The sequence below is a fragment of the Schistocerca serialis genome, chromosome 3, assembly GCF_023864345.2.
Source record: "Schistocerca serialis cubense isolate TAMUIC-IGC-003099 chromosome 3, iqSchSeri2.2, whole genome shotgun sequence".
NCBI classification, from domain to species: domain Eukaryota; kingdom Metazoa; phylum Arthropoda; class Insecta; order Orthoptera; family Acrididae; genus Schistocerca; species Schistocerca serialis.
Window position 1 is genome coordinate 951,997,345 of NC_064640.1, and position 15,142 is coordinate 952,012,486.

General features: G+C 44.0%; 1 protein-coding gene across 1 annotated transcript in view; it reads left to right on the forward strand.

Moving 5' to 3' along the window:
* The first annotated feature begins 2,778 nt into the window (after positions 1–2,778).
* Positions 2,779–15,142, forward strand: part of LOC126471336 (Down syndrome cell adhesion molecule-like protein Dscam2) — a 208,809-nt gene continuing 196,445 nt past the window's right edge. Inside the window, exon 1 of the mRNA XM_050099457.1 lies at positions 2,779–2,789. Coding sequence (XP_049955414.1) covers positions 2,779–2,789 — 11 coding nt within the window. The remainder of the gene's footprint in view (positions 2,790–15,142) is intronic.

The window sequence follows — 15,142 nt, forward strand, 5'->3', positions numbered from 1 at the left end:
TGGAGAAGTAGACGAACGCTCACGTAATACATGCTATAATAAATGGCGATGGACTGTTACCCCTGATAGTGTACGATGTGTTCCACTGTTGTGTCAGAGCCGGAGAGGAGGCAGATCTGTCCTGCTATGCCATTCGGGTGAGGTGTCGATCTTCTCGGAGGGTGGTCTGGGTGGTGCAGCCGGACCCATCTCCTATGTCATAGGCTGTGACTCACAGCTACCACGGTTAGTCATCTCGATATGGTATACGCTCACACGCAGATGCAGCCGGATGTAGCACATTGTGAAGTACTCCACTTCGTTTCCCAGATCACTCCGCCTGTCACTTTCTGTAGCATCATACAGGGCTGCCTGTTTACAGCCCATGAGCCATTATAACAGGTTTTAGCACTTACTGTACCACACCTCCTGTTGATCTTTAATGATGCTTTAAATGATATACCATTACCGGAGATTTCCACCTAGGGAGTAACCGTTCTTACAGCCAAGCAAGTGAAACCGAGAGTGTTACAGAATTATCGACCCATCCTGTGCATTAACGCTTTCATGAACCATTGTGCACATACCCGTTGCACTACCGAAACAATTCCCCCTACACGAGCATCAGTTTCCCGGATGGATGCATAACATTCTCCCAGCCAATAATGCGCACACTAACTTGACGGTACGGTTCGCGCATACGTCTGCGAGACAACCTGCACGTCTGCTCAAGTCATACTGATCCATTACCTTCAGTTTATAGCCCCAACGAGAGCCGCAGACACATTTTACCGGCAGGTGGTATTGCGCCGCGATAGTGACGTTGTCCTTGAACCCGCGGGCCGACATGGTTGAAATGCTAATCATTTCTGCAGAACATACTAATGTACACGTCCTGTGAATATGAGCGTCCTATCTCCAGTCGTTCAAGGTGTTCTGTTTTTTATGAACATGAGTGTATTTCTAATTGCGAATACCGTAGCAATGTCTGGTCGTTCATACATACATGCATGTCTCAGGGAAATGACACAGTACGCAGTAAAATACAGACACTGAAGAATAGGGTGTGGGTACATTTGCTACTAGTCGATATTCATTACATCTTCTCAATTTGTTGAAATTGATGGCGAACTGATACGTCTGTCTGGCGAAGCAAGATGTGAAGTCGATTAGCGAAAGGATGGAGGTGGGGATGGAGGGCGGCAGCTGCCTTCACCTGCACCTTGATTTTAGCTCATGCCTGAGAAATGAGGCGATCTCCAGATGGTTGTCGTTACTGAACGTAAAGATGCTGGATTCATGCGTCATGAATGGCTGGTTGACTGATCGGGGGTTAAGGGAATAAACACCGATATCAGCAGTATTCTATCATGGAGTGCTTGTTGCTCTAATTGCATCGTGATCACGGTGAACATGTGAACCATCTCAGAGTGGTTGGGTCTGTTGATCGTCAAGAAATCCAGTAAGATTGCATTAACAGTACTGGCTGGCTGTTCGGGAGTTAAGGGACTACACATCGAGGTTATCAGTCTTCTATCATAGAGTTATTGTTTCTTTAATGGCATCGTGGTCACAGTGAACATGTGAACGTCCTCAAAGTTGTTGCGTCTGTTTATCGTCAGAAATCTAGTAAGATTTCACTAACAGTACTATTGCAGAATATTTCCTCTAAATGGCTGTCAGGTGATCCTGCGAGTGGGGAAAATACATTATATTGAATTGAAGTTTTTTCTAAGGGGGCTATAAACTTCTATGGGCAAGTTTTATGATCTGCAGAAGTAATGTAACCTTGAATAACTGCGAAGCGACGTAGCAGCACTTTCTAATACGTGATTGGGCTAATAACATTTAGGGACAAATCTTGTCCATTGGAGTTCCGATGAGAAAACGCTACACTCTCGACTGAAAGAAATCAAAGGTCAAGAAAAAACCGCCCACTTTCGCTATGATTCCGCTCAATTAATACTAATCGAAGGCTAACAATTATTATAAAACAAGGAGAAAATATTAGGGTTGAACATGTGGTTGGTCAAGAATGGGTGAGGAATTAGGCCATTCTCTTTGCCAAGGAACCATACGAGCATTGCCTTGAGTGATTTAAGGAAACCACGGAAAAAATTACATATGGATGCGTGTACGGGGATTTTAGGCACCGTTTGTGCCTAAAGCAGATCCAGTACCGTAACTTCTGCGGTGCCAACTCGGTAAAACGATTATAGATGCTACAAAGTGATGTTTAAAGTCTACATTGTACAATACATGGTGGCGGTATCAGGCCTGACTGTGCTAGTAGAGACTTGTGAGGCCCGTCTTACGTTTGGTTAGTACAGTAACGGAATTCGGAAACGTTTTGCACAATGGCATCACCTGACGAGGATTCGCAAGAGCAGTAGCGCCACCTGATTGCACGAGCAAGAGATAAGCGCACGATGGTATCCCTGCCGAGCCCTAGTGCCCTGTACTCTTCGAGCATCCTCGTGATACGGTGGTGCGATATTTTGACCGAATCACTGCCAGAAGAGGTCCACAGGCGTAGTCGAAATACCAGTCGTCCCAACCAACGTAGGATTTCCGCATTATGCATTGTACAACCGGCAGCGCCATCATTCGTGCGCTTGTATTGGGGGACATGTGCTGTATCCTTACAGAAGCTCACGCCATTCTGCATCAGTGGACAATGACGAAACGAGCCAAGATATGCTATTAACTGACAATTTATGGGGCTTTTCTCTTATTGCTTGACCTCCGAGTAGTGATGTCACGTAATTTTCACCACGGATAGTAACTGTCAAGGACCCAATGGCATACAGGTACGTCAGTCATGCCCTATGTCATCACATCTCAACAAACCAATGCCCCAAGACAAAGCTTATCATATACATACTTTTTATGGACTGCACTGCCGTAACATCCGTTTGAGTGATTGCATGCATAAGGAGCAGCCACATGAAACCCGAATGGACAGTGGAAGGGTTCCATTCAAAAGTAACCGCAGCATTAAGAACTTGTATATTCTATGAAACAACTGCCCAGTAACTCTGAGTTATCTGACATGGGAGGAACATATAAGCTACGCAGAGTATTTCATGGGGACTTTTGCCTTACACTTTACAAATGTTCATCGAGCAGCTGAGTGCGGTGTCGTCCCTGGTGGTAAGCGAGATATCTATCCTCACTCAAGTGGTGGCAGGCAGACAGGGGTAGTTCACCTAGTTGGGGTTTGCCGTTCTAATCCTATTACACAATGTCCCACCGGCCATATGAGGTCTTGGTGAGGTGGGTAACGTTGTCGAATGGTCTTCACTTGATGAAGATAAATTTAAACATAGCGGATGACTTGACGACGGAAAATTTTGAAGATCAGTAATGTGTCGCATCAAAGCAATCGTAAAAATGACTCTAAACACAATGGGACTTAACATCTGAGGTCCTCAGTCCCCTAGACTTAGAACCAGCCGGCCGGATTGGCCGTGCAGTTCTAGGCGCTACACTCTGGAACCGAGCGACCGCTCTGGTCGCAGGTTCGAATCCTGCCACGGGCATGGATGTGTGTGATGTCCTTAGGTTAGTTAGGTTTAATTAGTTCTAAGTTCTAGGCGACTGATGACCTCAGAAGTTAAGTCGCATAGTGCTCAGAGCCATTTGAACCATTTGAACTTAGAACTACTTAAACCTAACCTAAGGACATCATACACATCCATGCCCTAGGCAGGATTCGAACCTGCGACCGTAGAAGCAGCGCGGTTCCGGACTGAAGCGCCTACAACCGCTCGGCCACAGCGGCAAAAGCAATCGTAAACTTCCTTCTTGTGTGGAGCATCTTTAAAAGCTTCAGTTTGTCCTCTTCTGTACATACAGAAACACCTGTTTTCCTATCTCTCTCTCTCTCTCTCTGTCTCTCTCTCTCTCTGCCGGGCGGAGTGGCCGTGCGGCTCTAAGCGCTACAGTCTGGAGCCGCGAGTCCGCTACGGTCGCAGGTTCGAATCCTGCCTCAGGCATGGATGTGTGTGATATCCTTAGGTTAGTTAGGTTTAAGTAGTTCTAAGTTCTAGGGGACTGATGACCTCAGAAGTTGAGTCCCATAGTGCTCAGAGCCATTCGATCCATTTTCTCTCTCTCTCTCTCTCCCTCTTTCTCTCTCTCTCTCTCTGTCTCTCCCCCCCCCCCCTCTCTATTTTCTTTTTTCAAAAGTAATGCGAGGTCTGTTCAAAAAATTCCTGAACTTTTTCCACAAAATTTTCCTACTCTTCCCTTTTACTCATTGTGCATGGTCTCCATCGAAATACTCTCGCAGGGGCCAGGTACGGAGAGTACGCAGGATGAGGCAGCACAGTGATTTCATTTATTGTGCAGTGGTCACGCACCGAAAGGGCTGAATCTGCAGATGCGTTATCGTGATGCAAGAGTCATGAATTGTGTCGTCATATTTCAGGCCGTTTCCTTCTCATATTTTCCCGCAGGCGTCGCAACACGTCCCGATAGTACCACTGATTAATAGTTTGTCTTTGTGGCACGAATTCAGGATGAACTACTTCAAAGTCAAAGAAAACTGTCAGCATGACCTTGACGCTTGACCTGACCTGACGAGCTATTTTTGGTCTTAGAGAACCTTTCCCGACCTTCTGTGAGGACTTAACCTTGGTCTCAATATCATAACCGTAGACCCAAGTTTCATCACCAGTTATGATTCTCCTAAGGATCATCTCAATCTCGTTTGCGCGATCCAAAACCTCTTCAGAGATTGCGAGGCGAAGGTCTTATTGGTCTCGACTCATGAGCCGTGGGACGAACTTGGCGCGAACTTGATGCGTCCCAAGATGCTGTGTCAGGATCTCATGACATGATCCAGCTGAAATGTTACATTATTCTGCAATTTTTCTGACAGTCAGTCTTCAATTGCACAGTTTCATTAACGTTCCTGACATGAGCGTCGTCCGTAGACGTCGAAGCTCGTTCTGAACAAGGGATATACTTAACTTCCGTCCTTCTATTTTCAAGCCGTGGAAAGCATTCGTAACACCGAGTACGGTTTAAGCACTCATCACCATAGGTGCATCAAATGGTTCAAATGGCTCTGAGCACTACGGGACTTAACTTCTGAGGTCATCAGTCCCCTAGAACTTAGAACTACTTAAACCTAACTAACCTAAGGACATCACACACATCCGTGCCCGAGGCAGGATTCGAACCTGCGACCGTAGCGGTCGCGAGGTTCCAGACTGTAGCGCCTAGAACCGCTCGGCCACTCCGGCCGGCTAGGTGCATTATTTGGTGTGTCTCTGTAAAGGGTTTCTTGAGTTTCACGCAAAATTTAACGCAGGCGCGTTGCGCCTTTAAATCTTCCATCTCGAAATTCGCAAACTTTGCGACACAACGTTCTACTCAATACAGCACTGAACGATAACTAACAGGCATATAACAATGGAACTTCCGGGACTTACACGTGTGCAGGGATGCCAACCACATTTCGCTCCAACACACCATTGGCACGAAATTACATATGTTCCAGAATTTTTTGAACAGACCTCGTATGTATTTCACTGACGATCAAAGAGTTAAAACTTTATACCTTCTCATACAGCGAATCTCTTCCGCCATCGTGCTCCCCTCTCCACCAGTTCATTAGATTTCATCCAGACACGTAAAACCGACGGTAGATGGTTTCTATCAATCCACAGGAATCATATACCTTCTCTTAGAGAAACTATGGCCTGCATCGAAGACTGCGATTTAATTGCAGTCCATAGTTCTCAATCCCTGATATCTGATCACACAGAAAACTGCTGTAAGGGGACGAAGAATACAAGAGATATTGTCACCAGTCCTCGACTCCAAGAAATCGTTAGTATTGGCTGGTATCGAGAAAGGCACTCTGGTGGATGATGATCCGATGGCTGCCTGCTTGAAAAATTTGTGGGGAGGCCCATATGGCTGGCTTACTAAAAGCAGGCCTCACAAGAAAAAGCAGTCATCACAGTATCCCCCATACTTTGGTGTTCTTCTTGTGAAAGAAATACTTTGAAATGTTCCAAACTGTTGGAAAGTTGCATCATTTCAGAGGTCAGTATGGAATCAGCGTTGATCTCGACGATACACACGGCAGACACATTAGCGCAGTGGTTACGATGGTGACTAATATTCCTTTTGGGTGGACTACAAATCCTGTTTCCCTTTAGCCATGTTGATTTCAGTTCCTCAGTCAGGCACCAGGTGAGGCGGTGCAGCGGGTGACGGTCGAAATTGCTGTCCAGCAAACGACGTTTACGTCTCCAGTGATTTCACTAAATCCCTTAATACAAATACCGGGATGATTCCTTTGGAAGGACACGTCCCATTTCCTCCCCCATCATTTCCCAACGAGAGCTCTAGTAACGTCATCATCAATGAGGCATTAAACCCTAATGTTTCTTCCTACCTTCCTTAATCAAGCCGAAACTGTCTCTCTTCCATATCTTTCTCCAAATGAGTTAATATCTCGACGCAAATGAGCACATCGTTGATAAGGTGAGTTCTCTTCAGTATCTGGCGACAGCTATTCAAACAACAGTGAACAATTATTCTTCAAATGGAAAAATGTAACGCCCCAACACGTCAGTTATTCATAATTTTTTTTTTTTTTTTGTTTCTCAAATGTGAAGTAACGTGATTTATCGTTTCCTGGGCGGTTTTGAATGAAGTGTGTTTTGATCAAAAAAATATATAATTCTTTTAACTACCATGATCACTGCAATGCGATAGAGCAAAGACAATTGTAAAGTTTACGACACGTACGTCTTCCTATCACTGACCTTGAAACTCGGAGTGTGTGTGCTGCCTGCAGACTGGGGTCTCGGTTAGTGGACGCTTCGTTAGCAGCAGGTTCGGATTTGAGCCACGGGGCGGATTGCTCTCACGTGCTTAAACAGGGTGCGAGATTCTCGCAAGCGTGACACTCGTGCATTGCAGTTAACAGAGAACAAAACTCTGAAAGCAGTTTATACCACAGCACAATATTAATGACTTGACGCAACCTTCGGATATGAGGCACTTCTCAAGTGTATTAAACTACTCCTGTTTCGTTATCATTATTACCTGGGATAGGTTCCTGACTCAAAGTTTCCTGTTTCCATAACTGAGTATCATAATACGTAGCAGAACATAAAATATTTTTTTTTTTCAAATACAGTTTCTTTGAAAAAGTGACGAATTAATCTAAATTAAAGGGGACTCAGTTTGCATAGGTCTTAAGCCTACTATTCTGTTATCCGAAAATTATTAATTTAATTTGAATACTGGCATTAAACAACTTAAATATTCAAAGAAATTTGCTTTTGCTTCTACAGCGTGCTTCCGTAAGAGCGTGCAGAAATGTAATAGGGCATAGAGAATGCTCCACTGAACAATCTGAGGTAGGGAACCTGGGGTCGTAAAAGCCAGCTTAAGGAGATATGGAACCAAACTTGCCTACCGCTTTTTCTAGCATTACTGTTTTCCAGCTTATTTACAACTAAAAAGCGTCGTACTGTGCTGTTTATTTAAATGTACATTCTTTATTTCCTGCAAGGAAACAAGGAAGACGAGCCTAATTACTCGGAGATCATGATTCAGGTTTTGTTTAATTTACTTGTCCATAATGTGGCTCTGTTGTATATGAATCAACGACAGACCTATTCATTACGCAGTGATACCCACAGACATACAGCACAACACGATGGAGCAGTACCGGTACAGTTTCGGAGAACTCATTGGCCTGCACCTTATACAGGGTGTTACAAAAAGGTACGGCCAAACTTTCAGGAAACATTCCTCACACACAAAGAAAGAAAATATGTTATGTGGACATGTGTCCGGAAACGCTTACTTTCCATGTTAGAGCTCATTTTGTTACTTCTCTTCAAATCACGTTAATCATGGAATGGAAACACACAGTAACAGAACGTACCAACGTGACTTCAAACACTTTGTTACAGGAAATGTTCAAAATGTCCTCCATTAGCGAGGATACCACCCTCCGTCGCATGGAATCCCTGATGCGCTGATGCAGCGCTGGAAAATGGCGTATTGTATCACAGCCGTCCACAATACGAGCACGAAGAGTCTCTACATTTGGTACCGGGGTTGCGTAGACAAGAGCTTTCAAATGGCCCCATAAACGAAAGTCAAGAGGGTTGAGGTCAGGAGAGCGTGGAGGCCATGGAATTGGTCCACCTCTACCAATCCATCGGTCACCGAATCTGTTGTTGAGAAGCGTACGAACACTTCGACTGAAATGTGCAGGAGCTCCATCGTGCATGAACCACACGTTGGGTCGTACTTGTAAAGGCACATGTTCTAGCAGCACAGGTAGAGTGTCCCGTATGAAATCATGATAACGTGCTTCATTGAGCGTAGGTGGAAGAACATGGGGACCAATCAAGACATCACCAACAATGCCTGCCCAAACGTTCACAGAAAATCTGTGTTGATGACGTGATTGCACACTTGCGTGCGGATGCTCGTCGGCCCACACATGTTAATTGTGAAAATTTACAATTTGATCACGTTGGAATGAAGCCTCATCCGTAAAGAGAACATTTGCACTGAAATGAGGATTGACACATTGTTGGATGAACCATTCGCAGAAGTGTACCCGTGAAGGCCAATCAGCTGCTGATAGTGCCTGCACACGCTGTACATGGTACGGAAACAACTGGTTCTACCGTAGCACTCTCCATACAGTGACGTGGTCAACGTTACCTTGTACAGCAGCAACTTCTCTGACGCTGACATTAGGGTTATCGTTAACTGCACGAAGAATTGCCTCGGCCATTGCAGGTGTCCTCGTCGTTCTAGGTCTTCCCCAGTCGCGAGTCACAGGCTGGAATGTTCCGTGCTCCCTAAGACGCCGATCAATTGCTTCGAACGTCTTCCTGTCGGGACACCTTCGTTCTGGAAATCTGTCTCGATACAAACGTACCGCACCATGGCTATTGCCCCGTGCTAATCCATACATCAAATGGGCATCTGCCAACTCCGCATTTGTAAACATTGCACTGACTGCAAAACCACGTTCGTAATGAACACTAACCTGTTGATGCTACGTACTGATGTGCTTGATGCTAGTACTGTAGAGCAATGAGTCGCATGTCAACACAAGCACCGAAGTCAAAATTACCTTCCTTCAATTGGGCCAACTGGCGGTGAATCGAGGAAGTACAGTACATATTGACGAAACTAAAATGAGCTCTAACATGGAAATTAAGCGCTTCTGGACACATGTCCACATAACATCTTTTCTTTATTTGTGTGTGAGGAATGTTTCCTGAAAGTTTGGCCGTACCTTTTTGTGACACCCTGTATATGGGGAAGTACGTTGCAATGCTCCCGCTGCTGAAAGGCTGTACAGAGATCGATTCCAAGAGGCATCATCCGTCACGACGAGTGTTTTGTTTCTCTCGATCGACGAATGCAGTAGACTGGTTCATTGGGAAGAAGAAACGAGGGACCTGGGCACATGAGGACCACTCGCACACCCGATTCTGTAGAGGAGGTGCTGGAAAGTGTTGCAGCGAACCTCACCACAAGAACTCGTCGTATTGCACGTGAAATGGGCACTGCACATACGAGCATATGGCGAGTACTCCACGAAAAACAATTACACCCATAACACTCGCAACGAGTCCATGCCTGATTGACTTTGCGCCAAGAGTCGCGTTGTGCCAGTGGTTGCTCCTAAAATGGCTTGATCGGCCAGAGTTCCTCCAAATCGTGGTGTTTACTGACGAGGCCTCATTTGTTCGTGATGATATGTCGAACAGCAGGAACAGCCATGTGTGGAATGAGGAAAATCCCGACGCTGTAATAGAATCACACCATCAACTACGTTTTGTTGTGACTATCTGGGTCGACACTGTAGACGACAATATCGCTGAACTATATCTTCTACTTGATCTTCTGAATGGTCACCTGTATTTGACGCTCGTGCAAAGTGTTCTACCTGAGTTGTAGGAGAACGTACCCTTGGCTGTTCGTTAGAGGGTGTGGATACAACGTGACGATGCACCGCCTCACTTTAGTATTGATGTCCGCAACCATCTCAGTGCTGTATTTCCTGCTCGCGGATTGGAACGGGAGGTCCTGTTCCTCGGCCTGCAAGGTCAGATGAGCTGAATCCCCTTGACTATTTCCTATGGGAATATCTAGAGTCCCTCGTGTATGAGAGCCCAGTCGATACGGAGATGGAATTAGTTGTCAGAATGGTTCAAATGGCTCTGAGCACTATGGGACTTAACATCTGTGGTCATCAGTCCCCTAAAACTTAGAACTACTTAAACCTAACTAACCTAAGGACATCACACACACCCATGCCCGAGGCAGGATTCGAACCTGCGACCGCAGAAGTCGCGCGGTTCCGGACTGAGCGCCTAGAACCGCGAGACCACCGCGGCCGGCAGTTGTCAGAATTGTAGCCGCCTGTACTTTGATTCGAAACACAACAGGTGTATTTGTCAGGGTGCGTCAGAATCTTGTGCGCCAATGTTATGCTTGCACTGAGGTTGATGGCACTCAATTTCAGCACATTTTGTACGATACAGAAAAAATGGTACGTTGATTGTCTCAGTGATGGCATTTACAGTTAACTGTAACTAATGTAAATAAAAAAGTGCACAGCAATGTGATTTTATTCCTATTATCTCCTTAAGCTTGCTTCTCCTAATCCATGTTCCCTGCCTCGAATGGTTCAGTGGAGCATACTCTATATCCTGTTAAACTTTTGCACGCTCTTACGGAAGCACTCTGTATATTATTGTGTGTTAATCACTTGGTGTGCAATATTTCAGCGTCAGTTCATCAGTTGAGTTTCAGTGATGTTAAGGTTTTATTTCTCTTTTCTCCTTAACTCATCTAAAAACAAACTTGTGATTGTGTTGGTGTACTGTATTGTAGTGAATTGTATTAGTGTATTGCAACGTCTATGTACTGTGGTATTGTCCGCAGCTCGTGGTGGTGCGGTAGCGTTCTCGCTTCCCGCACCCGGGTACCCGGGTTCGATTCCCGGCGGAGTCAGAGATTTTCTCTGCCTCGTGATGACTGGGTGTTGTGTGATGTCCTTAGGTTAGTTAGGTTTAAGTAGTTCTAAGTTCTAGGGGACTGATGACCATAGATGTTAAGTCCCATAGTGCTCAGAGCAATTTGAACCATTTGTACTGTGGTATTCAAGGTAATTTCAGTGTTAGTACAATCACAGATAGTTTTCTCGTATTGAAATTGTTCTGTCAAAATTATCGAGTAGAGTTATTCAGTGAACTCAGTAAATGCAAGGAACATTTGCATCAGCATGCGTAATACAAAATTACATACTGTAATTGTACTTGCAATTGTAGATAACGTACGCCGCTGATGTACTGAACTGGTTTTACGTGAAGTTTGCCCAACTGTACTGGCGATCGTATTATTCCAAAATTACTCAAGTTCATTACAAGCATCTGCGTAATATTTATTTCTGTGAAAGGTCAGTACCGAATTCTTTTTTCATTTATAATTTCTTGTAAAAAATATTCCTGTAGTTCAGTGAATTGTCATTGCCATCATCGGCAGTCAGAGATAGACATTTCCCCATTGCTGTTCGGCAGTGTTCTCAACCGATATCCATGCTGTCCGAGAGTTTAAGGTACGTGATTACACACTCAAAAGGTTTAACGGATCGTAGTATGGGGACTAGAATAGACCTTAGCCCCATGTAATTTTCTGAAAGTTAGAATTTTGCTTCCCCACACCCCGTTTAGTTCCATCTGATAAGCAAAAGAGGCTGAGAAAAATTCCACCTCAGTCTAACAAATTATAGGTGACATCAAACGCCTTGAAGTTGAAACATAGCGTCCACAACACGTATTTTTACAGTCTGCAGCAACAATCTTTAAAACAAATTCTTTTCCAGTTCCGTCTTTCGTGAGAATGTTATTGTAGTACTGAATGAGTCTGACACCTCTTTCTTCAACATCATGCACAACAACCATCTCCTCAAGTTTTTGAATTGCACCTTTGTAACGGGAGTCATCTTTCTGTGTTATGAGGTCGTTGTGGAGAAAACTGGTACTGACAGAAAACCTCGAGGAGAGAGTTTTCGTAACAGGTGTTACGAAAGACGAAAAGTTGAAGAAGAAAGATCATTTTTGTGTATTATGTACTTTTCAATTTCACTTTTTTCTTCTTCCTCTTCTTCACCTTTTCCTAATTGCAAGAGAGATTGAACTATATTTGCCTTTACCTCTGTTGGGACATTGTCAACGAACAAAGCTAAAGCGACAGTTTCAGGAGCTAAGTACCAGAATTTTTTTTTGTAGCCTTACTGATTACTGAATCAGTATCCTCATAATTTGTCAGTTGACTCATGAATAGAAAATGTTGACAGAAACCGTTCTCGAACATACATGCATAAAAAAACTACATATTCTTGTTTAATGAGTTCTTCTCTATATCAGATAAGTGAAACTGATCTTGAAATAAGTATAACTTTAATACATATTATGGTCTTCGCCATCCACTTAGAATGTGTTACAGGTCCTGGGACACCCTTTTGGCGATAAAGTGTTGAAAATTTCTTATTATCTTCATTTTTCATCTGTCCCAAAGCAAAATGAGCTATGTCAAAGAGATCATCCATGTTTTCCACAAAAACATTTCTTTTTTTCTTTTCCTACGCTTCACTTCATCTTGCAGACTGAGTAACTTTTCAATGCAGCGGTCCGTTGTTCTAAAAAAATCAGTGCTTTTTGCCAAAGATATGGAGCCTTCCTGAAACGCTAGTACTGCACTTTACTGCGTTCTGAGATTTACAACTCTTATATTGCAGAAGAAAACACTTAAAACTTGCTTCACTGAAGGTAGATTAGCTTCAATAATTTGATTGGAAATAGAACCACCGAGAGACACATTGAGGTCTCTTCTTACTATCCGATATGAAGAACGCGAAGAACTTCATGCCAAGTTCGTCTTGGAAGAAGTCAATTTTCAGCAGCAGTGCAAACAGTTCTGAAACAATAATTTAAAAATCAATGTTGTTGTCTTCTCCATTATATTGCTCAAAAAGCTTCTTCTTGCACTTCAGATTTTGTGAAACAAGATAAATATATTACAAAAATATGGTGACTTTTCCATGCAAAGCAACTGACCAGAGTGACCACAATCCCCGAATGGATGCTATTTCGCCAGATATTGTGTGAATGGGAAATCACATGATCTAAGCAACTCATAAAACCTTAGTTACGAAGAACTGAAGATAAATTTTGCTAATACTGTAGCAGTTAACTCTGACAATATTTGATGCGAAATACTTCTCTCTTACCTTACATTACCCATAAAGCATACACCAATAATAACGCACCCATGCAACTATCACCACAAAACTCATTGACAATGCCGCAGTGGTCTCTATGGTTTAAGTGTTTGCCCCTAGGGTGCACCACACTCCAAATCAATAAAAGGAAGAGGCCACTTTTACCCCAACCTGGCTATCAAAGCCGTCTATACTTATATGGTTAATGTTTAACTTTTACTAAAATTATTATATGCGATTTCAGTCTTTCTCGGCGTATTCCACTGATAAATTCTTCTCGGGTTATCAGCCGAGTGGTGGCGTCGTCTTGTCGCAACGTTTCAATGTGTCTCGTACCCATCATCTTCTGGCCACCACTCGGCTGATAACCCGAGAAGAATTCATCAGCAAAATTATTATATTTATTATCTATTACAATATAACGGTAAAAGTCTTAAAACAGGGTTATTAAAAATAAGTACTTTTAACAGTAAGACTTTATGTAATAATAATGAGAAATTGCTTAACAATATTCACACAGCAAAAATTAGAAAGTTCATGATCAATTATGGTCGTCTTTTAGTTGTCCGATTGAGCAAAAATTTTGCATATATCGGTTTTTTTATTGATTAGAACAAAACAGGGCAGTGGGAACTAAATTTTTAGGAAGCTGAAAAGGGAACATTTGTGCTGGTCCATTCGTAATACGGTGCATAAGTCACATGTCAATCTGACACGCGGCAGCAACCTGAAAGAGCACGCTATGAAGACGTTAATAATTCACTGTGGTACGTAGGAACACAAAAGTCCTCCAGTATCTGGAAATGGGAGGGACGATAGAGGCCATAATCAGTTTGAGATTCAATTGACTGAGTATCGCTTGTGATGTCTGCAGCAGTGTGTGTGGAGAACCGAGCCTCTTCCAATCTTTCCTTCAATGCCCTGCAGGTTCGCCCCTTGGGAATTTCCACTATTCCGCTTGTTAGGAGAGCGACGTGCCGCATTTGTATACACAGGGGCAATAACTTCCTGCAGCAGGTGGGAGACATGGACGGACATCACGAATACAAGATGAGTGAGTGTGCAGGCCATTGTCGCTTGAATAACTCTTAAGGCGCTCACCCAAGGGGACGTAGCCTGAAGTCTGCTCCCTCTTTGCAAACTTAGCTTGTTTCTCAGATGAAGAGCGCAATTAATTCGTTGTAGATATTTCGTCATAACTCAGTTTTACACTTACTTCGACTTACGCCCTCGATCAATTGTACAACAAAATGCAACAAGCACAGCATCTTGTTCCTCCTTCACTCCTTTGTCACACACGGCGGAGTCCTTACAAGAAGGTGGGTATCAGCTTTCGTCGGCAAAGAATGGTTTCAAATCTTCTCGTTGACCTGTCGTGGAATCACGTCCCACATCTATCTCTTACGGGTACGGCAAGGGGGGCGGAAGGGGCAAGGCGCGGGGGGGAGGGGGGTGGGGTGGGGGTGGGGGCGGCGGGACTCAGGAGATTGGAGATTCGGAAACAGCCGATTGTCTAGAAGTGTCTCAATGCAAGCAGGCCTAAATGCTATGGTACAAAGGCTCTACTCTACCTTGTAAATCCACCATAAGAGTAATCATCCCTGTGTCAGCTTGGTGTGCGGACATTTGCCACGCCGGACATTTGCCACGATTTTACCAGCTCCGAAGGGTTGTGTCCCTTGTCTCCCCTTCCTCCTGCCCCTCCTCCTCACTCGCCGCCCGACCCGCAGTAAAGGTACTTACTGAGCCTTTCCACTGGTATTCTTAACATAGGACCAGAATCTCTATGGATTTTTCGCCACATTTCTAGAGAGAGTTTCGTTGTGGAAACAATTATATGCATCTCGCATTGAAATCCGCACCAAATTT